Consider the following 23,490-nt stretch of genomic DNA (forward strand, 5'->3'; position numbering starts at 1 on the left):
GTCAAGGTTTTCTTACATGACCAAATGGCAGTCCGGAGTTCTGCTAGGACAGGGACTTTGGGACTTGATGGTGTATTTTTCGGTGCCACACGCCACTGCCATGGTCACCACCCGCTTCTGCACAAATGCACACCAGTTCCTGCAAAGGGCACACGCATGCACCTCATTTCCTGTACGCTGAGCAAACTTTTCACATCATTAACGGTATTATCTATATTATTTTATTATTCCAGCTCATCTTGTTTGAGAACCTGAACCAAACAAAGATTAGGTTGAAACTTCCTGGCCAAGGTGATCACGCTCCAATCTAAATGCTTTGCCTGTGTTCTTGATTGTTTGAACAGCTTTAAGGTCCACAATCCATATTTTTCTCTGTGATCACATCTTCCTGATGTCTGTGGATAAACCACTGAAAGGAAAACATGACCTCATACCACGTTTGGACTTTTATTCCTCCATTGTTTCCTGCACTTCCTGTTGGGGTGGGGGCATTACAATCCCACAATTTAACTACTGTTTAAACTTGTTTGAGTGGAGTCGATTTACTGTCAAACATAATTCAAAGTGTAATATTTGCAAACATTACCAGGAAAGCAGGAAAATTCCCATGTTTACAAATGTTGGTGGCATGCAAAGACTATTTAGGAGCCAATTTCCCATCTCAAAATCAGAATCCCCCCCCTCTTCAGTGGGTGTCAACCATTCGGAAGGAAGGGAAAGCAACGCATGAAATACACAAAAAGAATATATTGGAAAAGAACATTGTGAGGCCTAATACTGACTCAGCATCAAAACGTGTCCACCTATATCATGTAGACACGGAAAGGGACAATTTTTCATTGTGAGTCTTCTTTCTTGTGTTGACTGGTACCTCAAACGAACATGCAAATTAATCTCTCCCCTTCCACTTAAAGTAGTTGCTACTTTGGTTGAATGGGGACCTGGATCATGCAGTAATACTGAATTGTGACACTGCATAAACAGTCACAATTGTATGAGTTATAAGCTTTCATTATCTCAATCATCCCCTTCGCTTATTTAATCCTAATTAATGCCCTTCATAACTACTTATATGTTTGAGTGTAATTATTTACTTCTTGATATAATCAACTGTCTATGTGATATATGCATATGCACTGTGGTTATTCAGTCTCTACATTGTTTCAAATTGTGTTATCAGTTTCACAGTTAAGAAAACCTTGAGTTTTAGCCATACTTCTCAGGCAAAGTTTCCCACTACCTCTAAAGTTTAGTATTTTTTATAGCCTTCCCTTATTGTATAAAAGTGATTGTCAGTCATTTTGACTCTTCATTTGTGAGACCATAAAACCTTGTTCTTTACCACACATTGTCCTGAATATTTTTCTATTATCCACATCGCTTATCCTGACTATGGTTGTGGGGGTGCTGGAGTCCATGGGCACACCCTAAACTGGTTGGCCGAATATTCTATTTCTGTTTGTAAAAATCTAAGCGGAACTGCTCAACTTTAGCGTTTTTTTTCTCTTCAATTGGAATCAATGGGAAAGGGAATGAATCGGAAAAACAAGCAACAAAGAGCATAGCTTGTGTGGATAAGCAGCAATATTAATTCCAAATTATCTGTACTAGGATTTATAACCAATGTGAACAAAGTTGGGTTAGAAGTGATCTCGACCGCAATGCATTTGCATGGGAATTGATGTGAATCAGAAGTGATCTGGATCAAATCCAACATATCACAAGATCAGAACAATGAGAAGCTAAAGGAACAGAGAAAAAAACCATGATCAAAATCACAATCAATGTCAACAAGAGGGAATCATATCACAATAAATAGAGATTAGAACTCATGTGGAAACACAAGCAACCGTTCTTCATTAAAATCAACCTGAATCCAAAATAATTGAGAAGACGACTGATTTAAAGTGAACTAGATAACTAACATTTTTGATGACAACCAAATTCAAGCAGTAAGTTATGAAATGCAAGCTAAAATTGAGAAGCAAGTGGATTTGATTCATTTCATTCGTTTCCTGGTGTTTTCTCTTGCATCTTTGAGATGCCCTGACACACGAACGCCACCTGTTAACGTGTATCAAGGGGTCAAAAAGTCCTGAGGGAGCTTTTGACCTCTGCCTGTGAGGCCCTATGTAACAGACACACACACAAAAAACATTTTCACTAGCGTCACTGAGGCGGAGTCAAACATGAATTGTGTGCATGTGTGTTTGTAAGAGCGCTAATGGACGTTTTTTTTGGTCAAAGACCCCCAGGGCTGTTTCATGGTATTGAAGGGGGTCCTTGGGGGTTTCCTTCGACGAGGGAACAATTCCACTGCGGGGCTCGTGAATCGCAGCGTCATCCAATCCTACTATTTAGTTTGAACACCTGACACAAAGTGACGCGCACGTCAACACAAGTGAGACAGCCCTCCTTCAAATAACCCCAACCAGGACCGAAAGTCGTTTTGGAAACTTGATGACCATGTGAAACCCAAAGCTTCTATTTCAGAAAAAAACTCTGCAAGAGTCGAAAAACTCCACATATATTAACTGCTTTTCGTTTATTTGTTCTAGTGTAGATGGGGTAGACGCCCATTAAACAGGGCGTTATGGAAAAGAGACTTTTGGATGTTTGCATCTGAATTGTTTTGAGTAGGCGCCCGCTAAGTTTAAAACTGATCAAAAATAAAATCGTCAGTGAATTTTAAAAGTATAATCGAGAGCGACACTTTAATGTAGTTGCAAAAAGGTAAGAATAAGGGTTGCGAATCGAGACACTGCGAGGCATCCAACACTGTTTCCAACACATACAACGAATAAATACAAAGGTGTCAAACTTCGACATCAAGTTCGGTGGGGAATCCAACAACAAACCAGGGAGGAATTATTCGAGACCTGGTGTGGGGCGGGCGGGTCCGACTAATATCAGGAGAGGGCTCGTAAAACGTCTGTGGGTGGCAGACATGAACAACATGCTGGCAGTCAAAACACGCAAAGACTTCCTGCTTGCTCGTAGTGGAGGCGCCACACGCTTGGAATGTGAACACATGGCAGAGATGAAGCATCGCCTACCATCATACTTTACGACATCAAAAGGAAAAACACTGTACATAAGCATCACTCTGCTAAAGATTTTCCAATTCTCCTCCGTTTTGGGGGGTTGCTGGAGGGGTGTGCAAAATACAGAAGAGGAAGCCAAATAAACAGCAATAGGTTTGACAGCTAACCCTTTTTTTTAAATACAGTCTTCCGTTATTTGCTAAGCATTGCAGAACGAATACAATATTTTGGAAATAAAGCAATATTTATGATCAGACAACTGTGTTTCCATCTATTACTGTGAAACATATATATTTTGTGACTTATTTGGGACATTTTATTCCTTCTAAATGTCATTGCACTACCATTTATTACACTATTGTTATGATGCACTTCTTTAAATGCTCTGTTATTATAACGTAGGCCAGTCTCTAAGCACTATGTTGTAAATATTTTTGCCCATTTATCCTGTCTTTAATCTTATTTATCTCTTTAAAGTTTTCATGACATGGTTACACCTGAGTGCCATGTTTAATTTCATTGCATACCACCATATCCATGACAATGGAGACAATTTATTTAAATAAATGAATGTTGCTATAGCTTAATGGTAAAAAATGTAACAGGATGATACTAGAGCACTTCTTGTCGAAATGAAGCCCGACAAATTACTTAAACTCAAAGGTACCAGAAAAGGAAACCAATGCACAATGTTAACACAACTTTTGGTCAAGTTTTTCAGCAGGTAGCATCCAAGTTAGAGATGTCAAACATATAGCCCCAGGTCCTGATCAGGCCTGCCATTGGATAGAATCAGAATCAGCGAGACAATGAGAGCAGCACAAGAAAGAAAACAAGCTTTGACTTTCCAGTATGCATTAGTATCCCTGAGTTACATGAACTGTAGTGGAGATGACTTTAGTTGTAGTTTTGCTTTTATGAAAAAATGCACCATTAATAAACACTACAAGAGAACAAATTTTAGTGAAGGAAAAAAATGAAAGAAAAAGCATCAATAAATGTTTTGTAATCAAAAACTACACCCCTGAATTGACATCAAATGTTGAGCTTCCAAAAGATCCTAAGCCCTACAGCTAACGCACACCTTTTTATCCCATTAATTTAATAGTCCAACTCCTGTAAGAGTGTTTTTTTCTGCCATGTGGCCCTTGAGCAAAAGTGAGTTTCCCCTGGTCTAATTTGTAAATCAGTAGGCCAAGGGAAAAATTACAGATCGGCCCTCCAGCTGAAGAGTACCCAAAGCTTGGAGAAATAATTCTGTGTATGTCAGACAAGGGATACAAAATCAGAGGCAATAATTGAAAAAACAAATACAAGTTCCTGTTGCAGATGTCATGTACTCACCCACTCCTGGCTGGGTAGTTTCCACCGTCCTGCATAAGTGGGGTCTCCTCGGTGGTGCCGATGACACCCTCGCTCCCCAGCCAGTCTTCCCCCTCGTCCTCCTCCTGCTCCACTTCGGGGTCTCGGGCCCTCAAGTCCCCATGAGTGCTCAGCAGAAAGGACAGAAGCACCAGCAGAACCTTGACTGTCATCGTGACTGGGGGCTCAAGCGCCCGCCGCTTGCTTTTAAAATCTGAGGGAGGATGAAGGGGGTGGAGAGGGAGGTTGAAGAAGAGGGATTGGTGGGGCCCACATTCTTCCTTTGCGGCAAGTGACATCAAATGAAAACTAATCAGGAACTAGTGTTAAGGTTTGATGTTTTACTTTTAACGTTAAACATTACAAATGAGATTTAGTTCTTAGTTATCTGAGATTTGAGAGTAGGATGAAAGTAGACAATAATTTTTTTCACATACTGTTTTGTGTTGGAGAAACGTATTACAATGTGAGGGACTCTGTAATATTTGACCACTGAATGTTGCTGTTGGGATACCGGAAATTAGTGCCGCAAAGCACAAGGAGGACTGCAAAGTACGGAGACTCAAATAGACCATATCAAAACAATTTTCTTCTCATTTTTTTGCTAAGTCTTTCATAAGGTTTTTGGTTTTATGGGGCACACTGAACAGTAAGATGGCGGACAATCATGTCAGCTTCCCATGGGTGAGCCACCTTATGTAAAATAAATACAGTTTTCTTAACCTACACATATTAAAACCACATGTATATATGATGGTTCAGGTATTCTTGCTTTTCATTCAAATCCAAAATATTTATGAATGAAGTTTTTTTACGAGTAGGAGGCGCAAACTAATACACTCTGTTCTTTTAACACAAAAATAGAATAGAATAGAATAGAATAGAATAGAATAGAATAGAATAGAATAGAATAGAATAGAATAGAATAGAATAGAATAAATCATTCAATTTAAAAGGAAATTAATAGAGTCCATACTGATGGTGCAAAAATATTTCAAGATACAATACCACAGTTAAGACAATTGAGAATAACAGTATAAAATAAGTAATAAACAAAATGAGATGTAATATATGGTATTTTTCTGTTTCTTTGTGATCAAATATATTTTTTCTGATTGTTGTTGTTTTTATTTTTTATTCTTTAATCTTTCAGAGCAAACAACTTCATTCTTACGAAAAAGAAAAAAAGCACTGATTCTTTTAAAAACTATTCATGAATAAATACACGTCAAAAAACAAAAATATTCCAAAATGTAGAAAAAAAACATTATTCAGAAAGACACATTTTTTGAAAAAGAAAGGGAAAATAGAAAATAATAGATAGAGAATACTTTATTGATTTTGGTTGATAACAATTTCTTCATAAAAATAAGAAGAGGCTGCAGTTAAATGAAACAGGTCAGTCCACTCACGTGACATCACATTCTGGTGACATTGCGATCATCAGCTGCTGGACTTGGCCCAAGACCTGGTCCTGAGGCCCTAAGCTACTGGAAGCCGTCACCGGATCCTTCGAGGCATTTCCTTGCCTCTTCCTGTGCTGCGATAAGGACGCCACAAACCCACAGGGCCACTTCCTGTCTCTGCCAATGGATATACAGATGACGTTGAGAGATTCTTGTTAAAAACCCATCCATGTCAATGAACCCTAAAAAAAAGGAAATAATAAAATTACAAATCAGCACAAATTATAAAAGACGGTTAAGTGTTCCAAAATATTTTCAAATCACCGTGGGAAAATATTCAAAAAATGACAGTGATTGTGCCCTCGGGCAGACGCTATAGGTCCCTTAAAAGAAGGACTAACCGTCTCACAGACAGTTTATTTCTCAGGGCTATCACCACCTTAAATCGTTCTTATGTATAGAAAAATGGTTATTCAAATCATATTTTTGGAGTTATTTTGGGAAATATATTGCTTCTAGATGTCATTGCACTATTGTTCTGATCCACTTACAATTTAGGCCAGTCTCCAAGCACTCGATTGTCAATATTTTTGCCTATTTATCCAAACATTCTTTCTTATCTTATTTTTTCTTTAACTTTTTATTGCATATTTATCCTGGTGCACCCGATCTAATCTCTTTGTAAATATATCCACTATATTGCTATCAATGAATTTATTCTTGTTCTTAAATATGTATGACTGTGCTGCATGTCAAGTCGAGCCATGTTTATCTGTATTGCCCTTAATCGATGAAAGTCATAAAGGCCTCCACGGATTGCCATTACACCATCCCCTGATCTAAAACCTATAGGAGGGCAAGGAAAAACTCAAACACCTAAGCATAAGGAAAATGAAGAAACACTGAGAAGGTTCCGCACATGAGGTAATCCCCCTTCAAGGATTACTAGGTTGCTATAGATATTGCAAAGGGAACAACAGACAAGACACAAAGGGCATCAACATGAAATATAGTTAATAACAGAATTTCCAATTGACAGCTTTCTGAGGTCAGCATCATTCATAAGCTATTGAGTATAAGTGTGTTTTAAGGCTAAATTTGAACACTTTCACTGAGGTTGCTGTTCTAATCTTAGGGGCAAAGCATACCACAGCACCAGGGCCCAAACGAAGAACGCTCTCAAACCAGCAGATTTCTTCTTGCCTCTTGGGATCACTAGTAAACCAGCGTTTTCAAAGCGAAGGCGTGGTGCATTACTATAGCGAGGAATTAAATCATTAAGGAATGAGGGGCCAAGTCCATGCAAAATATTGTACAATACCAACAGAAACTTGAAATCACATTTTAAACTGACAGGGAGCCAGTGCAGGTCAGCTAAAATTGGGGTAATGTGATCAAAGATTCTTGTCCCAGTTATGCTGACTAAAGCAAAGAGGAGGAGGAAGTGTTCAAGTGAGATGACTTTTCCACAAAGAGTGAGCATGTGTGTTTGTGTGTGTGTCGCTTCCGAGGATTGTTGCAGCCAAGGCCTGAACTCAAAGGCTATGAACCTCAACAAGAGCTGTAAAAAAAAAGAAAAAAAAAAAAGAAAAAGACCGCTGACTTAAGTGTTTGAAAATGACCAAAGAACAAATTCCATCACATATACAGTAGTGGATTTATTATATTTCGTTTCCATATGAGAACTATATAGATAATAAAATACAGTACTGTATATGTGATAACAAACTCACAAAATTGCAATATTGTTTAGGAAAATAGCCACTTTTTACACACCATAAATCATTTTTTATTTGTGCATAAATCCATCCGCCTTTCTTTCCCCAAGAAGATTTATTTACTCTGTCGTACAGATTTTCTGTGCGTTTTAGTTCCAACAAAAATAATTTTCCATCCCCATCGAAGCTGGTGCTGAAAGTCGAGCCTGCCATGTCGGATTTCTTGCATACGTTTTTATCTGATGTAGGGCTGAAAAGTCAGTTTAACAGAAGCAATGGACACAGGAATGTGTACTTCTTGGTTTTGTTGTGACCCTCTCCTTAGTCAATCATAGTTTGTGAAACTACTGATGTTTAGCTACGCCTTTTAGAAGACGCTGGCTCACCAACTTGAAATGTGATTGGCTTAACCAAGACCCACTTATTTTATGCCTCAGAGCCTGTAGAACTGATTTTGAGGGACTCCCGGTAGATTTCTGATCATGGCAACAAGAAATGGATAAAATGTGTTTGTCAAATTAAGTCAAGTCATGTTTATTTGTATATCCCTAATCACAAGGAGTCTCAAAGGGCTGCACGGACCACAGATTATTGCAACTACAGACTATTATTACACCATCCCCTGATCTATAACCTATATGAGGGCAAGGAAAAACTCAATATGAGGTAAATGAAGAAACTTTGAGAAGGGACCGCACATGAAGTAATCCCCCTTCCAGGATGACCACGCTGCAATGGATGTTACAATAACAAATAATACACACGTATTGTCAACGTGAAATATAGGTCATTTATAAGCTATAGAATAGAAGTGTGTTTTAAGCCTAGATTTCAACAGTTCCACTGAGGTTGCAGATTAAATCTCAGTGGGCAAAGCAGTCCACAGCACCGGGCCGAATCGAGAACGCTCTCGAACCTGTATAAAAACCTGCTTAAAAAACTATTTTAACCTATTATGTACTTAGTAAATAGTATTTGTAGTATTTCCATCATATATTTTTGCAATATATGTGTAGTATTTTTGAAGTGTTACTGTAGTTGTGTTTTGTAGTATTTCTGGAATAATATGCAGTGGTTAGCACATTCGCCTAATATGCGAAGGGCGCCCTGTTCGAGCCTGGGAGAAAACAATTGTTGGCCTGGAGAGGGATGAGCGCCACTAGGCTGCACCTGCCCAAGACACACCACAAGTAACTGTGCCTCCACAATCCTAGGTTGCTGACTGACCATTTTTAATTCTTTAATAAGTATTCATGGACAAAATATATAATAAATATCACTTGATTCAGATATTTTTTAGGCCAGCAGAGAAGGCCTTGCTGGCCCTGACAACACACCACTGCTAACAACTCAATTGCTGCCACTGTTTGTCTTCGTACAACGGTTGATTGGTTAAATCCCTTAACCACGAGGGTCGTAGGAGCACCATTATCTGAGGTGTGTCTTGGGCAAGTACAGCCTGGTGGCGCCCATCCCCCTCCAGGCCAACGTATATTGTGTCCAAATAGCTTTGAGTCGGGATTTAGCCAGGGTTGGGTAGGGTTACTTTAACTTGATTACTTTCAATTACCTTTGGATTACTCCAATACCAAATACGCTAATAAAAGACAAAATAAACTAAATATGAATAAAATTATGACTCACAACACGTGGTAAGCTTTCTCTCCTGGTTTTGATCTCTTTGATCTCCGGCAAAACTAACATAAAATGCGACAGAAACAAAATGAAAATAAATCCAAACAGCTTTCCAACATCATTTTTGCCGTTCCATGTATTCCGTTATGCCCCAAGCCTGCCCAAAATTTAACAAAGCCAAACCTGAGTTTTATGCGTCTGATCAGCAGGTGGCAGCACGTTCCTATAATATTCTCAAACAGCATTCCTTCAACAAATGTAAACCTTGAGCAAAATTAACCACTGTTATGTAAAATTATACATTACGCATGTATCAGCAAACATGATGTTTAATACAGGTCTTTCTATGTGTATATAAAGTTATCGGGCTTTTTTTCCGGAAAAAAATAGATGCATGATGTAGACATTTGTTCCGGGTTTGCGCACTGCAGCTGCGCACAACGCATGGAGGTCTTTGTGCTCTCTTGTCTAATTCCAGCGGTGTGTTTTCTCTTCTGATCAACTCGACAACAACAATCACAAGTAAGAAACATTCTTTACATTTTCTGCGACCTCACTAAATACAATCTGCAAAAAGTTTGCATTTGCATGTTTTTGAAAAACATCCTAAGAAGTATACCTTTTGTAACAAATGTCCTCGTTAGTTTTGGGGTACAGTAATGTGAAGTAAACGTGCTGATTGGTTGAATAGTTTCATGTCAACACTTAGGATCAACTTGAAACATGCGCGCGTTTAAAATCAAACATAAAAACAATAAAAATACTGCATCTTGTCTGTATGCTATTATGATCGTTTTTTTTTTCTGGTGAAACAAAGAAAAGCATATCATCATGACTCAGCAAAATATGACATGACTCTAGTTTTGATCAAATATTTTTATTTTGGCCATTATTTTTTTTCTTGTTAAATGTTGTTATCTAGCGTGCTACATGTCAATATAATTTTATAAGTTTAATCGTGCATCCAGATTTGTGTGGTTTCTTGCTTGATTTTCAATCATGTCAGAAAAAAAGATGCCCCGTTTCGCTAAATAAGTGATATTTTGTTGCACTTGAGTGGAATTTTAACTAGATAAATACATCTACTGATACTGTTAGTATAAAATAATGGTGGTAATAAACACCAAAAGAGTGCCTTAGTCGTGTAAATTGAGGGAAAGTCACTGCAACCCATTAAACCAGGGGTCTCAAACTCCAATTACGGTACTCGGGGGCCACTGGAACTTGGGTCTGGATGAGGTGGGGCCAAATTTGGTTTTCCTCAAGAAAACCTCTTATAAAAGTTTCTCTGTTCTCAAACATATATATTTTAAAATTGCTATACAAAAAAGGGCTAAAACTGTAGGAATAAACCCCTATCAAGAATAAATATAAACCCCAATAGACCTGTAAGAAACGAATCTATAATTTCCATGGGTATCATTACATTCAGGGTTTGTATGGATGCTTGAGATCCTTGAAAATAGTTGAATTTTAATGTTGAGTTTTCTAAGACTGAAAAGTGCTAGGACTTTGGGTGAAGTGCTTCTAAATGCTTGAAAATGTTGCCATGTTTCTTAACAAGTCTGCTTAAAACTGACACAAACACTGCTCTCTGGGTGCTTTGCTTTGCCATGCATTTCTGCTTCCCTTAAATTGTATGGTATTCTCCTACTGTATGAAGCAACATCACCATCTAGGCGTCGTGCCCAAGATGACAGGTGAATGCTACACCTAAAACAGGGCACTATAGAATGTGTATTAGTGCAAGGATTACACATCAATTATGTACGTTTTAATATGGGCCATGCAAAAAATTAGGGTAGTTTTCTTGTAATTTGTAATGGGAAAAACTTGCAACTGAAAATGTAAACTACATATTACTGTCTATTCTACCCAACACTTAAATGGGGATAGATTTGTCTCAAATACAATAATATTTGCGATTTTCTCAAGGTCTAAAAAATATGTCTTGATAAATGCACATGCAAAATTTAAAAATTTCATGTGTAAATCGCAGATATATTTGTGGCTCTGCAAAATACACGAGTCATATTGGATTTATTATTTTAATGGTACTGGAGAAATTGGAAAAATGGCTTTGAAAGTCCCAGAAAAGTGCTTAATTTACCCGTGAAAAAGATATATGATCTCTGTACATTAAAGGGACTGTTTATTATTTGAACTCTAGATGTTATTGTATTACGTGGTGCAACTGAACATGAGTGCTAAATAGCTAAAGGAAGGACACAACTTACGGAGACTCGAAGTGACCGAAACACAACATGTTTTCTTTTCTCATTTTTTTGTCCTACCTTTTACACGGAAAGAAGAAAAAAGTAAAAGGAAAGTGACGAAAGAAAGAAAAAAATGAGAAAAAAGAAAACCAAAAAAGGATTTAGGGGCTTTGATGGTACACTTAGCTGCAAGATGGCGGACAATTAGCTCAGGTCATATAAAATGCAAGTTTCTCGAACTATGAGTATTTTGAGACACGCACGTTTATATCAGAATTTGTTTGATAATTTTTTAACCACCGGGAGGCTCTCACTTTCCTTACACTAAACAAACAATTGAATTTCCTGTCCAAAGGGCAGTCAGATTGCAGTTATTCATGATTGCTTGTATTGTACATGTCCTCATTTGAACTCTACCCTCATAGCCATGTCCAGCAAGGTCGCCATAGTAACGGGTGGTAACAAAGGCATCGGCAAGGCCATCGTGCAGGACCTGTGCAAGAAGTTCCAGGGTGACGTCTACCTAACGGCCAGAGACGAGTAAGTCTTTTCAGCCGCTGACACGGACCATATCCACAACAAGAAACATTCATGACAGTTTTTTCTCTATTGACAGGGGACGCGGTAAGGAGACCATAGCGTCTCTGAGCGCCGAGGGATTGAAGGTCAACTTCCACCAGTTGGACATCGATGACATTGGAAGCATCACGAGGGCTGCGGACTTCTTTAAAGAAAAATATGGCGGCGTGGACGTGCTCGTTAATAATGCCGGCATCGCATTTAAAGGTAACACCGATTCAGCTGCCGTATTTGTTGTGAAGGAAAGGTTCAACACAGTGCGGGTGAGACTGATTGCTGCTACTTCCTTTCAAAGAAGTAAAAACGTGTTGGCGACTTGTTTTTTTAAAAGAGTCTTAGCTTCACCCACAGTGTAAATGAGGTAGTTACTCATTTTTGCCTCCTGGGGCTGTAGATGACAACAATGCCGTGCCGCATTTAAGCATTGTACGTGTAACAATGCATCAGAGCTGATGCTAGCAGGAGTAGTAGGAAGATGATAACAATGGAAACAAGGCTTGAAATAATAAAGACATATGAAGAAGTAACACATCATACCTTTATTAAAGAATACGGCCCTAACCAGCAGACGATAGGGACAATGAGTAAGAATAAGATTTTCAAGTCACATAACACCAAAGCAGCGTTCCCTCCAAGCTTCGTGCGTGCGCAATTGCGCACTGCTCGCACATTCTCAGCGCACAAGAAAATCTAATTAATCTAATTAATTACTAATTAAGAAGCGACTCAAGTCAAAGTTACAGTGCATGAAGGTAAAAATACACGGGTTCCCCTGACGTTGTGTCCTAAATGCGGTATTTTGAAGTCGAGTCGAATTAGAACGAAGTTGAGTAAAGTTAGTAGAGTTTGTCGAGAACCGGCTTCTTCGGCTCGGCACACTAAAATGAACCAGCTCTTTCGGGTCCTAAACGGCTCTTCAGGTTGTTTTTGCTTCTTTAATCCCAACATGACCAAATATTATGTAAAATTATGCACAAAATAACTTAAAAGAAGGGGGGAATAGAACAAAAAAGAAAAAAAAATACCAAAATGAAAAAGTAGTGATAAGCTGAGAAAAAAAGAAACAAAAGGAAGAGAAAAAAAGAAGGAAAAGTTTAGAAAAAAAGACAGAAAAAAAAAAGAAAGAAACGTAGGAAAAAAGTAAATAGAGAACAAAAAGAAAAAAAGTAGCAGCTCGGAAAAAATAAACACAATAAGACTTTTTTTAAAGGAATTAAAAAAAAAAGTAGAAAAAAAAACGGAAAAAAGAAGAAAAAGTTTGTGTTGCATTCAAATAATTTCCAAGTATATCAAGTGAATCTTGTTGCCAACATTGTACTTCCACTAAAAAACAACCGACTAAATAAGCCCCCCAAACTTTTAATATTATGCGACAAAATATATCGGGAAATAAAAAGAAATGGATATCTTGTGAAAGAATTGTAAGAACAAGCGACGTTTGTAGGCCGTACAACCTTTGCAATAGTACATGAGTCAATTCATTCAAAAGAGAAAAACAATTTTGCATTGCCAGAAACTCAGCAAAATGTAACTTGATGTCAAGTTTTGGACATGTTAGATAATTGATTATCTTGCCACACTTGTGATTATGGTTGCTCACTGTTGTTTCAAGCGTTGCTCACCGACTTTGTGTGAACGCTCTGACCCGTGGAAAATTAGAGGGAACATTGCACTAAAGGTATATATATATATATATATATATATATCCTCATGCCATGAGGCTCTTTAACTCCACCCGGCAGAGTAAAGGCCCACATTAAACCACACCACCTACATTGGATATTACCGAATCTTACTGCAATATGTATTCTGTGTAGCTACAGTGGGCATTTGCACGTCACACTGGGTATTTGTATATTGTATTCTTTTGGCTTTATTATTGTACTGTTCTCAGCTCAGGGATGCTGCTGGAAATGTGAATTTCCCTTCGGGGATGAATAAAGTATCTATCTATCTATCCATAAAATGACAGTTTTCCTTTACCTATTTATTTATTTATTCCCGTGGGTATTAAATTCTAACCCCAACCAATTAACTTGATTTGAGGGACTGAGATTGGAGCAAACCTGAAATTTCTCATATTATTTATGAGGACTCGGGTGGAGGAGGAGTGATTTTTGCAGGCGGGCACTGTTGGACAAAGAAAAGGAACCACAAGAAGAGTGTGTGGCATGAAAATACAGCCACAGGATAACCGTACTGCGGCGTGACATTGCTGAAAAGCATATTAGTTAGGATAAAGAAACGTCAGTGAGCACACAGCCGATTTCCAAGTGCCTTATTGAACATAACATTGGCGACAAGGATGAGGCTTCCACTCTCGCCCCTTCCTTCGTTCTTTGCCCTGCCTGGCGATCCACCAGTCCCGTGGCCCCGCTGGTTAGAATCTTTAGAAACTTTTAAAGCCATTGAACTATTCGACGATAGCAAGCGCAAAGACGGGTAGTGCTAATCCATAAACTGTGCAGTGAGGACCAAAGCATCTTTTTGAAGCGTCAGACCCGCCAGGAAATTTGCTGACTGCATTGCATATCTCTCCAGACACTTCACCGCTCCACAGAGCGTTATGGTACGCCGGCTTACAGACGCTCCCCTTCTTACGAACATTCGACAAACGCAAAACGGTAGATACAACTATTTTTTTCGGGATGTCGAAAAATATCCGGACATCGCTGTAAGTTAGATTTTGTATTGTGTGCACCTTTTTCCGAGTATAGTACAGTGCTGTAGTGTTTCTTTCCGCCGCGTGGCGCTGTGAGAGGTCACCCACCATCCACCCTGAAGAATAAATCCAGCGTCTACTTCCAAGTTCTTGTGTTTACACACTGCACTGTAGCTCTAGCACGCTAAGAACTTTGTCCTTTCTATTTTTTAATATCTCTTGCATCCATTCAATATGGTTGGTGTAAAGTGTAAAGAAGAGGTGTGCTTTTTCTTTTGAAGTGGAATAAGAAAGCTTGATGCGGTTGAGAAAATGGTATAAATAACTTTATCTTCAAATTCAAGTCAAGTTATGTTTATTTGTATAGCCTTTAATCACAAGGAGTCTCAAATGGCTTCACAGACGACAGAATGTCAACGCCTCATGTGAAACTTTGTTTTTCACTACTTTTCTTTATCATTCAGCCTGCTTTGTAACGTTATGGAGCATGATATTTCATTAAACGTTTCTTTTTCAGTTTCAAAACAATACAGGTTACTTATACAAGCCTTAAACATACATTCCATACAAAATATAGCACTGGAGCAACTTACGGACAAATTCGACTTACGAACGATCGTCCGTAACTTGTTCGTAAGTAGGGCAGCGTCCGTATCTTCTGACAGAGGCCCACAGAGTTGGTCCACTATTACGTTGCCGACCTCCGGGGCTAAATGACCTTCTCTAAGTTTGGATATTTGGAGGACAATCTGAGCACACAACGGACCTTAAACCACGGGACAGGCTGTTTTTATCGCAGGACAAGAAGTCACTAATTAAAAAAATAAAATCAAACAGCAAGACTGAAGCCTGGCCAAGCCCGCGTTAATGATTGACACTTGACGGTTCGGGCCATTCTTAAGAGCTTACCTCGACCTCTAGTACTTACTATATGCTGTTTTATTGTTTTAATGTTTTATTCTGTGTTGCGGTGCTTTGGAACACATTGTCTAATTTAACATATATGACTCCCACTTCATAACGGATTCATATCACAGGAAGTTGTGCGCTTATGACCCAGGCGGTTAGGGGATTCGTAAACTTTGATTTGTTCAACTGAAAATTGCACTTCATGAAACTTGTTATGCAGGTCCTCATGCTCTTGTCCGTAGTAGATTCAAAGGGCAACTTAAATTCACTTTTTGTAATTGTGTGGAGGGCAGGAAACCAGCTCCAGTTAGATTTTAATATTTCGTTTTTAGCAACACATCTAGAAGGTTGTAGTTTAGAATCTTATTTAGACTTCAATGGCACATTGTGGCCAACTACACTCCTGGTTGCTCGTTGCAGTTTTTGCTGGTGTAAACGCAAACCTATAGTCGCTTGTCGACTTCTTACAGATGACAAACACCAAATACTGTACCATGATTTTTCCTTTGATCGCAAAAGGACACCCCATAGTAGTTAATGTGCGCTTTATTCAAGTAAAAAGTCCCCCAAACTTTGGTTGTTTTCATTGAATTTCAAATCAGTTATGGAGTATCAAGTATATGTTTACTTCAAAGTAAAGATGTAATCAATGGTTATTTGAAAAATCGGTTCATTTGTTAAATTTGACCAATTGATGACATATGATATATGTGTATATAAAAATCACATTTTTGGGCAATTCCTTAGGTTTTTTTTTTTTTGTATATTTCGTAATATTTTGTGTGAGGAATTTTATTCAGGCAAAGCAAAAAAAACAACAGCAACAATAACTTTAGAGAGGAGACAAAAAAAATACTCAAACATCTCCATCCATCCATCCAGCGCGGTAGTTAGCGCGTGTGTGGCACATTTCTGAGGTCATGGGATCAAACCTTCCTGTGTGGAGTTTGCATGTTCTCCCCACGCTTGCGTGGGTTTTCTCCCACATTTCAAAAACATTCATGTCAGGTTAATTGGCTGGTCCAGATTGTCCCGAGCAGTGAGTTGTCTTTCTCAGTGTGCCATGCTACCAGCTAGCAACCAGTTCAGGGTGTCCCATGCCCACTGTTTAAGATGGCTGGGATGGGCTCCAGCCTCCCCGCGACCCTACTGAGGATGAGCGGTTCAGATAATGGATAGACGGGCTCAAGGGAAGCGCTTTAGGAAATAATGTAATTCCAATGACTTAAAGCTGCTCTTCCGGTCCTTGCAAGGTCAAAATCCATTGATGGCTTCTCTCCTTATTTTGAGTGTCTACTAAAGTTTAAACCTATAACGATTAACCAGTTTGATTACGATTAAAGAAATGCAAAAATATCTTCTGTTGAGAAGTTAAACAATTTTGGATTTGGACTTCAACAACTCTGAATTCATTGTGAATAATTATTCTTATCATTTAACTGTTTACTTATATTAATGATACCGTTTTTTGGGAATGATTATTTGTCTGGAAAATAAGATTTTCTTGTGGATGGGGCATTTCTTAGATTTTGACACATTCTTTCTGAAATGACACTTAATCCATCATCAAACACAAAATGCTTTTTCACAATATTTTTTAACCCTTTAATATCTTCTGTGCTTAGGAGCCGATACAACGCCATTTCCCAAGCAAGCCGAAGTGACGTTGCGGACCAACTACTTTGCCACACAGGACATGTTGAGCCATTTTCTGCCGCTCATTAAAGCAGGAGGTAGCAACACACTCACTCCACTCACCGCATGTTTCCCACTTGATTCATGAGTCAACATTTCATTCCACATCATTGATTTGTTTTAAATCTTCACCTTACGTGTTGCTCATCTATGACCTAGTGCTGCCTTTAAGACCTTTTGGTCATGCAAAGCGTCTGTCTTATAAGGCCCTTTTCAATGTTTGTAAACATGTGTGACGGAGGCAAGTTGCATGCGCATTGTTGAGGCAAAGCAGCGGAATTCATGTCGGTTTTTTTAAGATTGTGGACCCTAAATAGTAACATCTCAAATAAGCACAAAGTATGTGCAAGCAGCAAGATACTGACTTTATTTTAGTGATGAAAATCAACCAAAAAATGTTCTTTTATTCGCTAATACACAAAAATTGTGAAAGACACTTTGTGGAGATTTTGTGTATGACTTTTTCGCGTCACATACAACCAGGGTTGGGTAGGGTTACTTTAACTGGATTACTTTCAATTACTTTTGGATTACTCCAATACCAAAAATGCTAATAAAAGACAAAAGAAACTAAATATGAATAAAATGATGACTCACAACACGTGGTAAGCTTTCTCTCCTGGCTTTGATCTCTCTGATCTCCAGCAAAACTAACATAAAATGCAACAGAAACAAAATGAAAATAAATCCAAACAGCTTGCCAACATCCTTTTTGCCGTTCCATGTATTCCGTTACTCCCCAAGCCTGCACAAAATGTAGTAATTTTATTCATATTTAGTTTCTTTTGTCTTTTATTAGCATATTTGGTATTGGAGTAATCCAAACGTAATTGAAAGTAATCCAGTTAAGGTAACCCTACCCAACCCTGCACACAACACCGGTCTATAATCGGGCAAGTAACGAGTAAAACACCTTTTTTTGACAGCAAGTTAAATGGATGAAAATGTGGCTCAGATGACCAGTTCATGTTTAGTTCACACACAAGTTCAACTTTAGAAGAATTGACATATTGATAGAATACCGTATTGTTATTAGATATATATAGTAAAAAAATATACGTAGTATATAATAAACATTAATGATAATGTTATTAATGTTGTTGTTTTTTCTGGGAATTGCAAAAATATTGTGTTAAAATTGTGATTTGTGCAGCCATATACAGAATGGCTGGGCATGTTGTTTCGGTAAATTGTGAATTTAAAACCTAACTCGACATACAAGTCTTCTCTCGCTCTATTCAAACTCGCACCGATACTCCCGCTGTTTTTGGTCAACAATGCGTACGCATCCTGTGGTGATTTGGTGATGACATAGGCTGCACAGAGTGTCTGCTATTTTTTCCAGGCCGCGTGGTGAATGTTTCGAGTTTCGTGAGCGTGCGCAGCCTGAACAAGTGCAGCGAGGAATTGCAGAAGCGATTCCGCAGCGAAGACATTAGCGAAGAGGAGCTGACGGCGCTCATGAAACGCTTCGTGGAGCTCGCCCAGACCGATCAACACAAGCAGGGGGGATGGCCCGACACCGCCTACGGCGTCTCCAAGATTGGCGTGACGGTAAGAAAACTGTTCGCATATGAAAGCATTTGGGGGCACTCAAAAGTGCTTCACTTAAGGCAGGTAAAATGTGAAAAAATAGCGCTCATGTATTTGACACCCTGTGAAATATTGAGGGCAAATTTAGAATTTGGATGAAATAATGTGTCACATTTTGATAACTAGATGTGGAATTTGTATTAAATGAATAAAGCTCAAAGTGACACGAGTGTCTAAATCCAGGAGTGGGCAAAGTACTGCCCGTGGGCCAATCAGGCTTTTGAATCCAGCCTGCCAAAGAAAAATGTTAAAAATGATGATATGTATAAAATTGAACTAAAATAAAAATATTTTTATGTGGTTTCACTCTTCTCCCATTGTCACCAATATTCAAATAGCTGGCTACATTTTCTTTACTTGCTATTTTTGTCTTGTATTTATTTTATTCAGGGATCAGAATTTTCCGCGGATCCGCGGATTTCCGCTGTTTTTGAACCCCAAAGGTCATTCCCGTAAATCGTCTAAATTCGATGAGAAAGTATTTTGGGGGGGTGAGGTATGATACGTGACTGTTTCATCACCCCAAGTTAGCATTTAGACCATTGGTCGATAGGTTCGCTGATAACCAATCAGCGGAGCTTTTGTTCAGAGAATTGGCTTTCTCAAACATGGCCCTCCTTCCGGTCTTTTCAAACGGTGAAATGAGTGTTTGAAAAAGTAAATATGAAAATACTAAGAAAAGAAGACGAGGCTTTTGTCTCCGAGATTGATAAAGGAATCAAGAATAAATTTAAGTGGTCATGGCTGGAGAAGACTGTCACAGTAAATGTTAAAATCGGCGCAAAGATCGAGGAAGTTACAGAAACTTTGAGCCAGTTCATAGCAAAGTGTGATGTTCCAGGGAAAGCAAAGTGTCTATACTGTGTCGATCTGATCAATTATGGTACGCGAGGTTGTGTGGCACTGATCGATCATGCTAAAATGAACAAGCACAAAGCAAAAATAGCTTGCCGGCGATCAAATTATGCACTCGGATCCGCATTTAAAATCGGCAGCCACCGGTTCAACATTATTGGCCGTTTCAAATCCTTCCACTTCAAATACTAGCAGCAGTCAACCACTGGTTCCCCTGTGTGACAGAAAATCCCAATCTGAGGTATTTATAAATCTATTTATTTATGAAATGATTTTATCTTTTGTGTTTATACAATATTTAGAACAGGATAAACAAAATTTAAAATTTGTTATAAACATGATTAAAATATATTATTTTGTATCATCATGATCATGTTCAATATTACAAATGCTTTTAATGTCAATATATTATTATTTTTTTAATTTATATATATATATATATGTATATATATGTATATATATATATATATATATATATATATATAATACATGGTTTCTGTTTTGTTGGATTTAATTCATTCTAGTGCAATTTTCACATAGCAAATAAGATAAATGCTGTTGACTTCAGGGGGGCTTCGCCCCCCTGAGTCCCTCACCGGGCTCCGCCCTGGACCCTGGCTATTTCAGCTGAAAATGAAAATCTCCATTCTGATCCCTGTTTATTAATCAAAATGTCTGTTTAAAAAAACAACTTCTGAACTAGCGGACTTATATTCTGAGTGTGTTCACGCACACTGTCAAATTTAGTGCTTAAAATAGCGGCATCATTTTTGACTTTGCTTCATTTATGAACGTTTCTATACCATGTTTTACCATTTTCTGCAACGTTTATCTTCCGTTTCAAAACCAATTTGAATAAATGGTTTGTTTATAGACAAACAAAGAAACAACATGTAATTGGAAATGTTTGCATTCATGTTTTTGTATGCATATCGTTGCTATTCTAAAAAGACTCATCCATATTTACAATGTCATTTTTTAAAATTTTTGCCTGAATGTACTGTGCAAAAAAAATGCAAAAAAATGTTGTTAAATGCCCAGAAACAGAAATAACTTTCTGAAATAACAGTGACAATATGAGAAAAATTTGCTAAGACTACATTGTCTTTATTTTTTCATGTATTGCCGAGGTATCTGTTTCAAGGCTCTATCGCTAAAAAAAAAATCCTCCCGGCCCTTTTTCCCTTATTTTTTAACCTGCGACTCAAGGCGGTACGGTGCAGAAGTTCAGGGTTCAAGTCCAGCTACCGCAGCCACTCCACGTGGAGTTTGCATGTTCTCCCCGTGCTTGCGTGGGTTTCCTCCGGGCCTTCTGGTTTCTTCCCACATTCCATGTCATGTCAGGTTAATTGGCCGGTTCAAATTGTTCCTTGGTGTGAATGAGCGATTGAGTTGTCTGTCCCTGTGTGCCCTGCGACTGCCCCAAGATGACTGTGATGGGCTCCTGCACCCCCGCGACCCTACTGAGGATAAGCGGTGCAGATAAGAGATGGATGGATGGCCTGCGACTCAAAGTTTGCCCACCTTCGGGTATAGAGTGCTGGCCTTTGTTAAGAAAGTGGGCTAAAACATGTAGGGATTAAAGCATTTGGATGCATATACAAAGCCAATGATAAGGAAACGAGAAAAATCAGTAGCTCACTGTCAAAAACATTTGCTTGGATAAAAGAAGTGGAATAAAAAAAATGGGGTTTGGAAACATGTAAAGTTGAAATTAAATATTTAGTTTCAACAGAAATATTGGTTTGTAGGTATCAAAATCTTCATGCATAAAATTGTTTTTTGTTAACAAATGGGAAATGAAAATCTTGACAAAAATATACAGTTACATGTCACCAATTGTGCAGTATGAATACAATTGTATGGACACCTGTAGGAAGTGATAAGAGACAGCATGGGTTTTAAGAAACTTGGATATGGGATAACTACGGGTAGTGAAAAAGCAATAAAATACATGGCGTGAACAAAAGTAAATCATGGCAAAAAGCTGAGTTTGGACAAGAGTCTTCTGTATACAATACTATGCTATTTTGCTTTTCTCTTTCAGACTCTCTCAATGATCCATGCCAGACGTCTGTCCAAAGAGAGACCAAATGATCAGGTATAGCGCAGTCATCGTTCTTTATTAATATGCAGGATATTGAGAGATTATTGTTTTCAGATCCTGGTGAACGCGTGCTGTCCTGGCTGGGTGCGCACCGACATGGCGGGCCCTAAAGCCCCCAAATCTCCGGAGGAGGGTGCCGAGACACCCGTCTACTTGGCTTTGCTTCCCCCCGGTGCCAAAGAGCCTCACGGAAAGTTCGTTTCAGACAAGACGGTTCAGACCTGGTGAATGAAGTCTGCTGGGTTGCCTCTTTCATCCTGGAGACTGGATATGAAATGTGATAATCCTAATCTCTTAAATTTGAATGCAATGATTTGGCATTCAAATGAGTGGTTCTGGTGTAATTGTTTACTGAAGGAGAAAATTACGTTTTTACAAGTCCTAACATCTGTATTCTAATCAAAACTGCTTTTTAAGTATGACATTTGATGAATTTTCAAAGATTTATAGACCAAAACCTTCATGTTTTGTATATTGAATTGAGAGACACTTAGTGGTTATTGCAAGTATTTCATCCCTGTAAGTCTTTACAGAAAACATTAAACGTGGTCATTAAGATGAAAGTTTTGAGCCAAGGCATTTTTTTTTTCATTAAAAAAAGGCACACTGCACGTCAAAAATGTTTAAAAATTAATCCCTAGCCCCAGTTTCAAGTTTTTTAAAGCCCAAATCATTATGTTGCTTAAATTGACAGTAGTGGACGGCAGAGTTTTTCAACCCCTTTTGAACCAAGGTACACTTTTATTTATAAACAAATTCCGAGGCACACCGTCTGTCAAAAATGTTTGAAATTGAAGTTATGCCAAATATTTCACTGTACTACCTCATAAGTAGGTAAGTAGTATATAAAAAGTAGAAAATAATACTTAAAATAAAATAGAATGATGTGCTTTATTTATGTTTTTTTTTACAGTGGAATCTTAAACTGCTTTGTTAAACAAATTAAGTTATTAAATGTACTGTGCTACCTCATGAGCAGATAATTAGTAAATAAAAATCTTCTGCCACTTACTAACATGGATGACTATTACAGTTCCTCGTCTGAAGATAGCAAAAATACTGAATAATGGCCAGATTTTTTGGAAAGATAAAATTGGGCAAATTCCAGCGGCACACTAGACAAGGTCTCACGGCACACTAGTGTGCCCCGGCACACTGGTTGAAAAACACTGCTGTACGGTATACATTTTTATTATTATTTGTGGTCACAATGGCTTAGGAGGTAATACAGGTTGTTTATTTTGTTTAAAATGTTGCTATAATTTTGTATTTGACTATACTTGACCTTTTTTCAAGTTACTACACTTATCTTGTTTTTCTCGAAAAACAAATAAATTAATACTTAAGTGAGCAAAATCTGTCAGGAGTACAACAAATGTTTGACTAAGTACTAATGTTTTTCTTTTCTCTTTAAAAAATAAAATCAAATTAGCAATACTTATTACGAATTTGATGTACCGTATTTTCCGCACTATAACGCGCACCGGGTTATAGGGCGCACCCCCAAAAAATAGTTTTTGGTCCTATATTTTCCATACATAAGGCTCACCGGATTATAAGGCGCTACAATAGGAACGTCGACAAAACAGTCAGATAGTTCAGTTAAACTTATTACCCCCTTAACATTCCGAAAGCTTGCAAAGAAGCAAATACGTGTCTCAGAAATGTACGGAAACAGTGTCTGTACAATGTCACCAATCACTCAAATG

At 38.2% G+C, this 23,490-nt stretch overlaps 2 protein-coding genes across 2 annotated transcripts in view; one reads left to right on the plus strand and one right to left on the minus strand.

Annotated features, from left to right (window-relative positions):
* LOC148353915 (multimerin-2-like) overlaps positions 1–5,965 on the minus strand; it is a 31,332-nt gene extending 25,367 nt beyond the window's left edge. Inside the window, exons 1-3 of the mRNA XM_088351922.1 lie at positions 5,819–5,965; positions 4,389–4,620; positions 17–139 (exon numbers count right to left, since the gene is read on the minus strand). Of these exons, the coding sequence (XP_088208048.1) occupies positions 17–139; positions 4,389–4,620; positions 5,819–5,825 (362 nt within the window). The 5' untranslated portion in view covers positions 5,826–5,965. The remainder of the gene's footprint in view (positions 1–16; positions 140–4,388; positions 4,621–5,818) is intronic.
* Positions 5,966–9,556: 3,591 nt separating this feature from the next.
* Positions 9,557–22,344, plus strand: LOC148353916 (carbonyl reductase [NADPH] 1-like). The gene is made up of 7 exons (XM_088351582.1): positions 9,557–9,687; positions 11,807–11,921; positions 11,998–12,167; positions 17,157–17,264; positions 18,572–18,780; positions 21,722–21,775; positions 21,836–22,344. Exons 2-7 carry the CDS (start codon positions 11,809–11,811, stop codon positions 22,007–22,009), a joined length of 828 nt encoding a protein of 275 aa, XP_088207708.1. The 5' UTR covers positions 9,557–9,687; positions 11,807–11,808; the 3' UTR covers positions 22,010–22,344.
* The last annotated feature ends 1,146 nt before the right edge of the window (positions 22,345–23,490 follow it).

This window comes from Urocampus carinirostris, chromosome 13 (genome assembly GCF_059441175.1).
Source record: "Urocampus carinirostris isolate Australia breed hairy pipefish chromosome 13, RoL_Ucar_1.0, whole genome shotgun sequence".
NCBI classification, from domain to species: Eukaryota; Metazoa; Chordata; class Actinopteri; order Syngnathiformes; family Syngnathidae; genus Urocampus; species Urocampus carinirostris.

What these genes read in the sequence shown, in the direction of transcription:
- LOC148353916 (XM_088351582.1), top strand. Translation starts at nt 11,809, where the DNA reads ATGTCCAGCAAGGTCGCCATAGTAACGGGTGGTAACAAAGGCATCGGC. An exon ending in GCCGCTCATTAAAGCAGGAG is followed by an intron (nt 17,265 to 18,571) that starts GTAGCAACACAC and finishes TATTTTTTCCAG; the next exon opens with GCCGCGTGGTGAATGTTTCG. An exon ending in TCTCCAAGATTGGCGTGACG is followed by an intron (nt 18,781 to 21,721) that starts GTAAGAAAACTG and finishes TTTCTCTTTCAG; the next exon opens with ACTCTCTCAATGATCCATGC.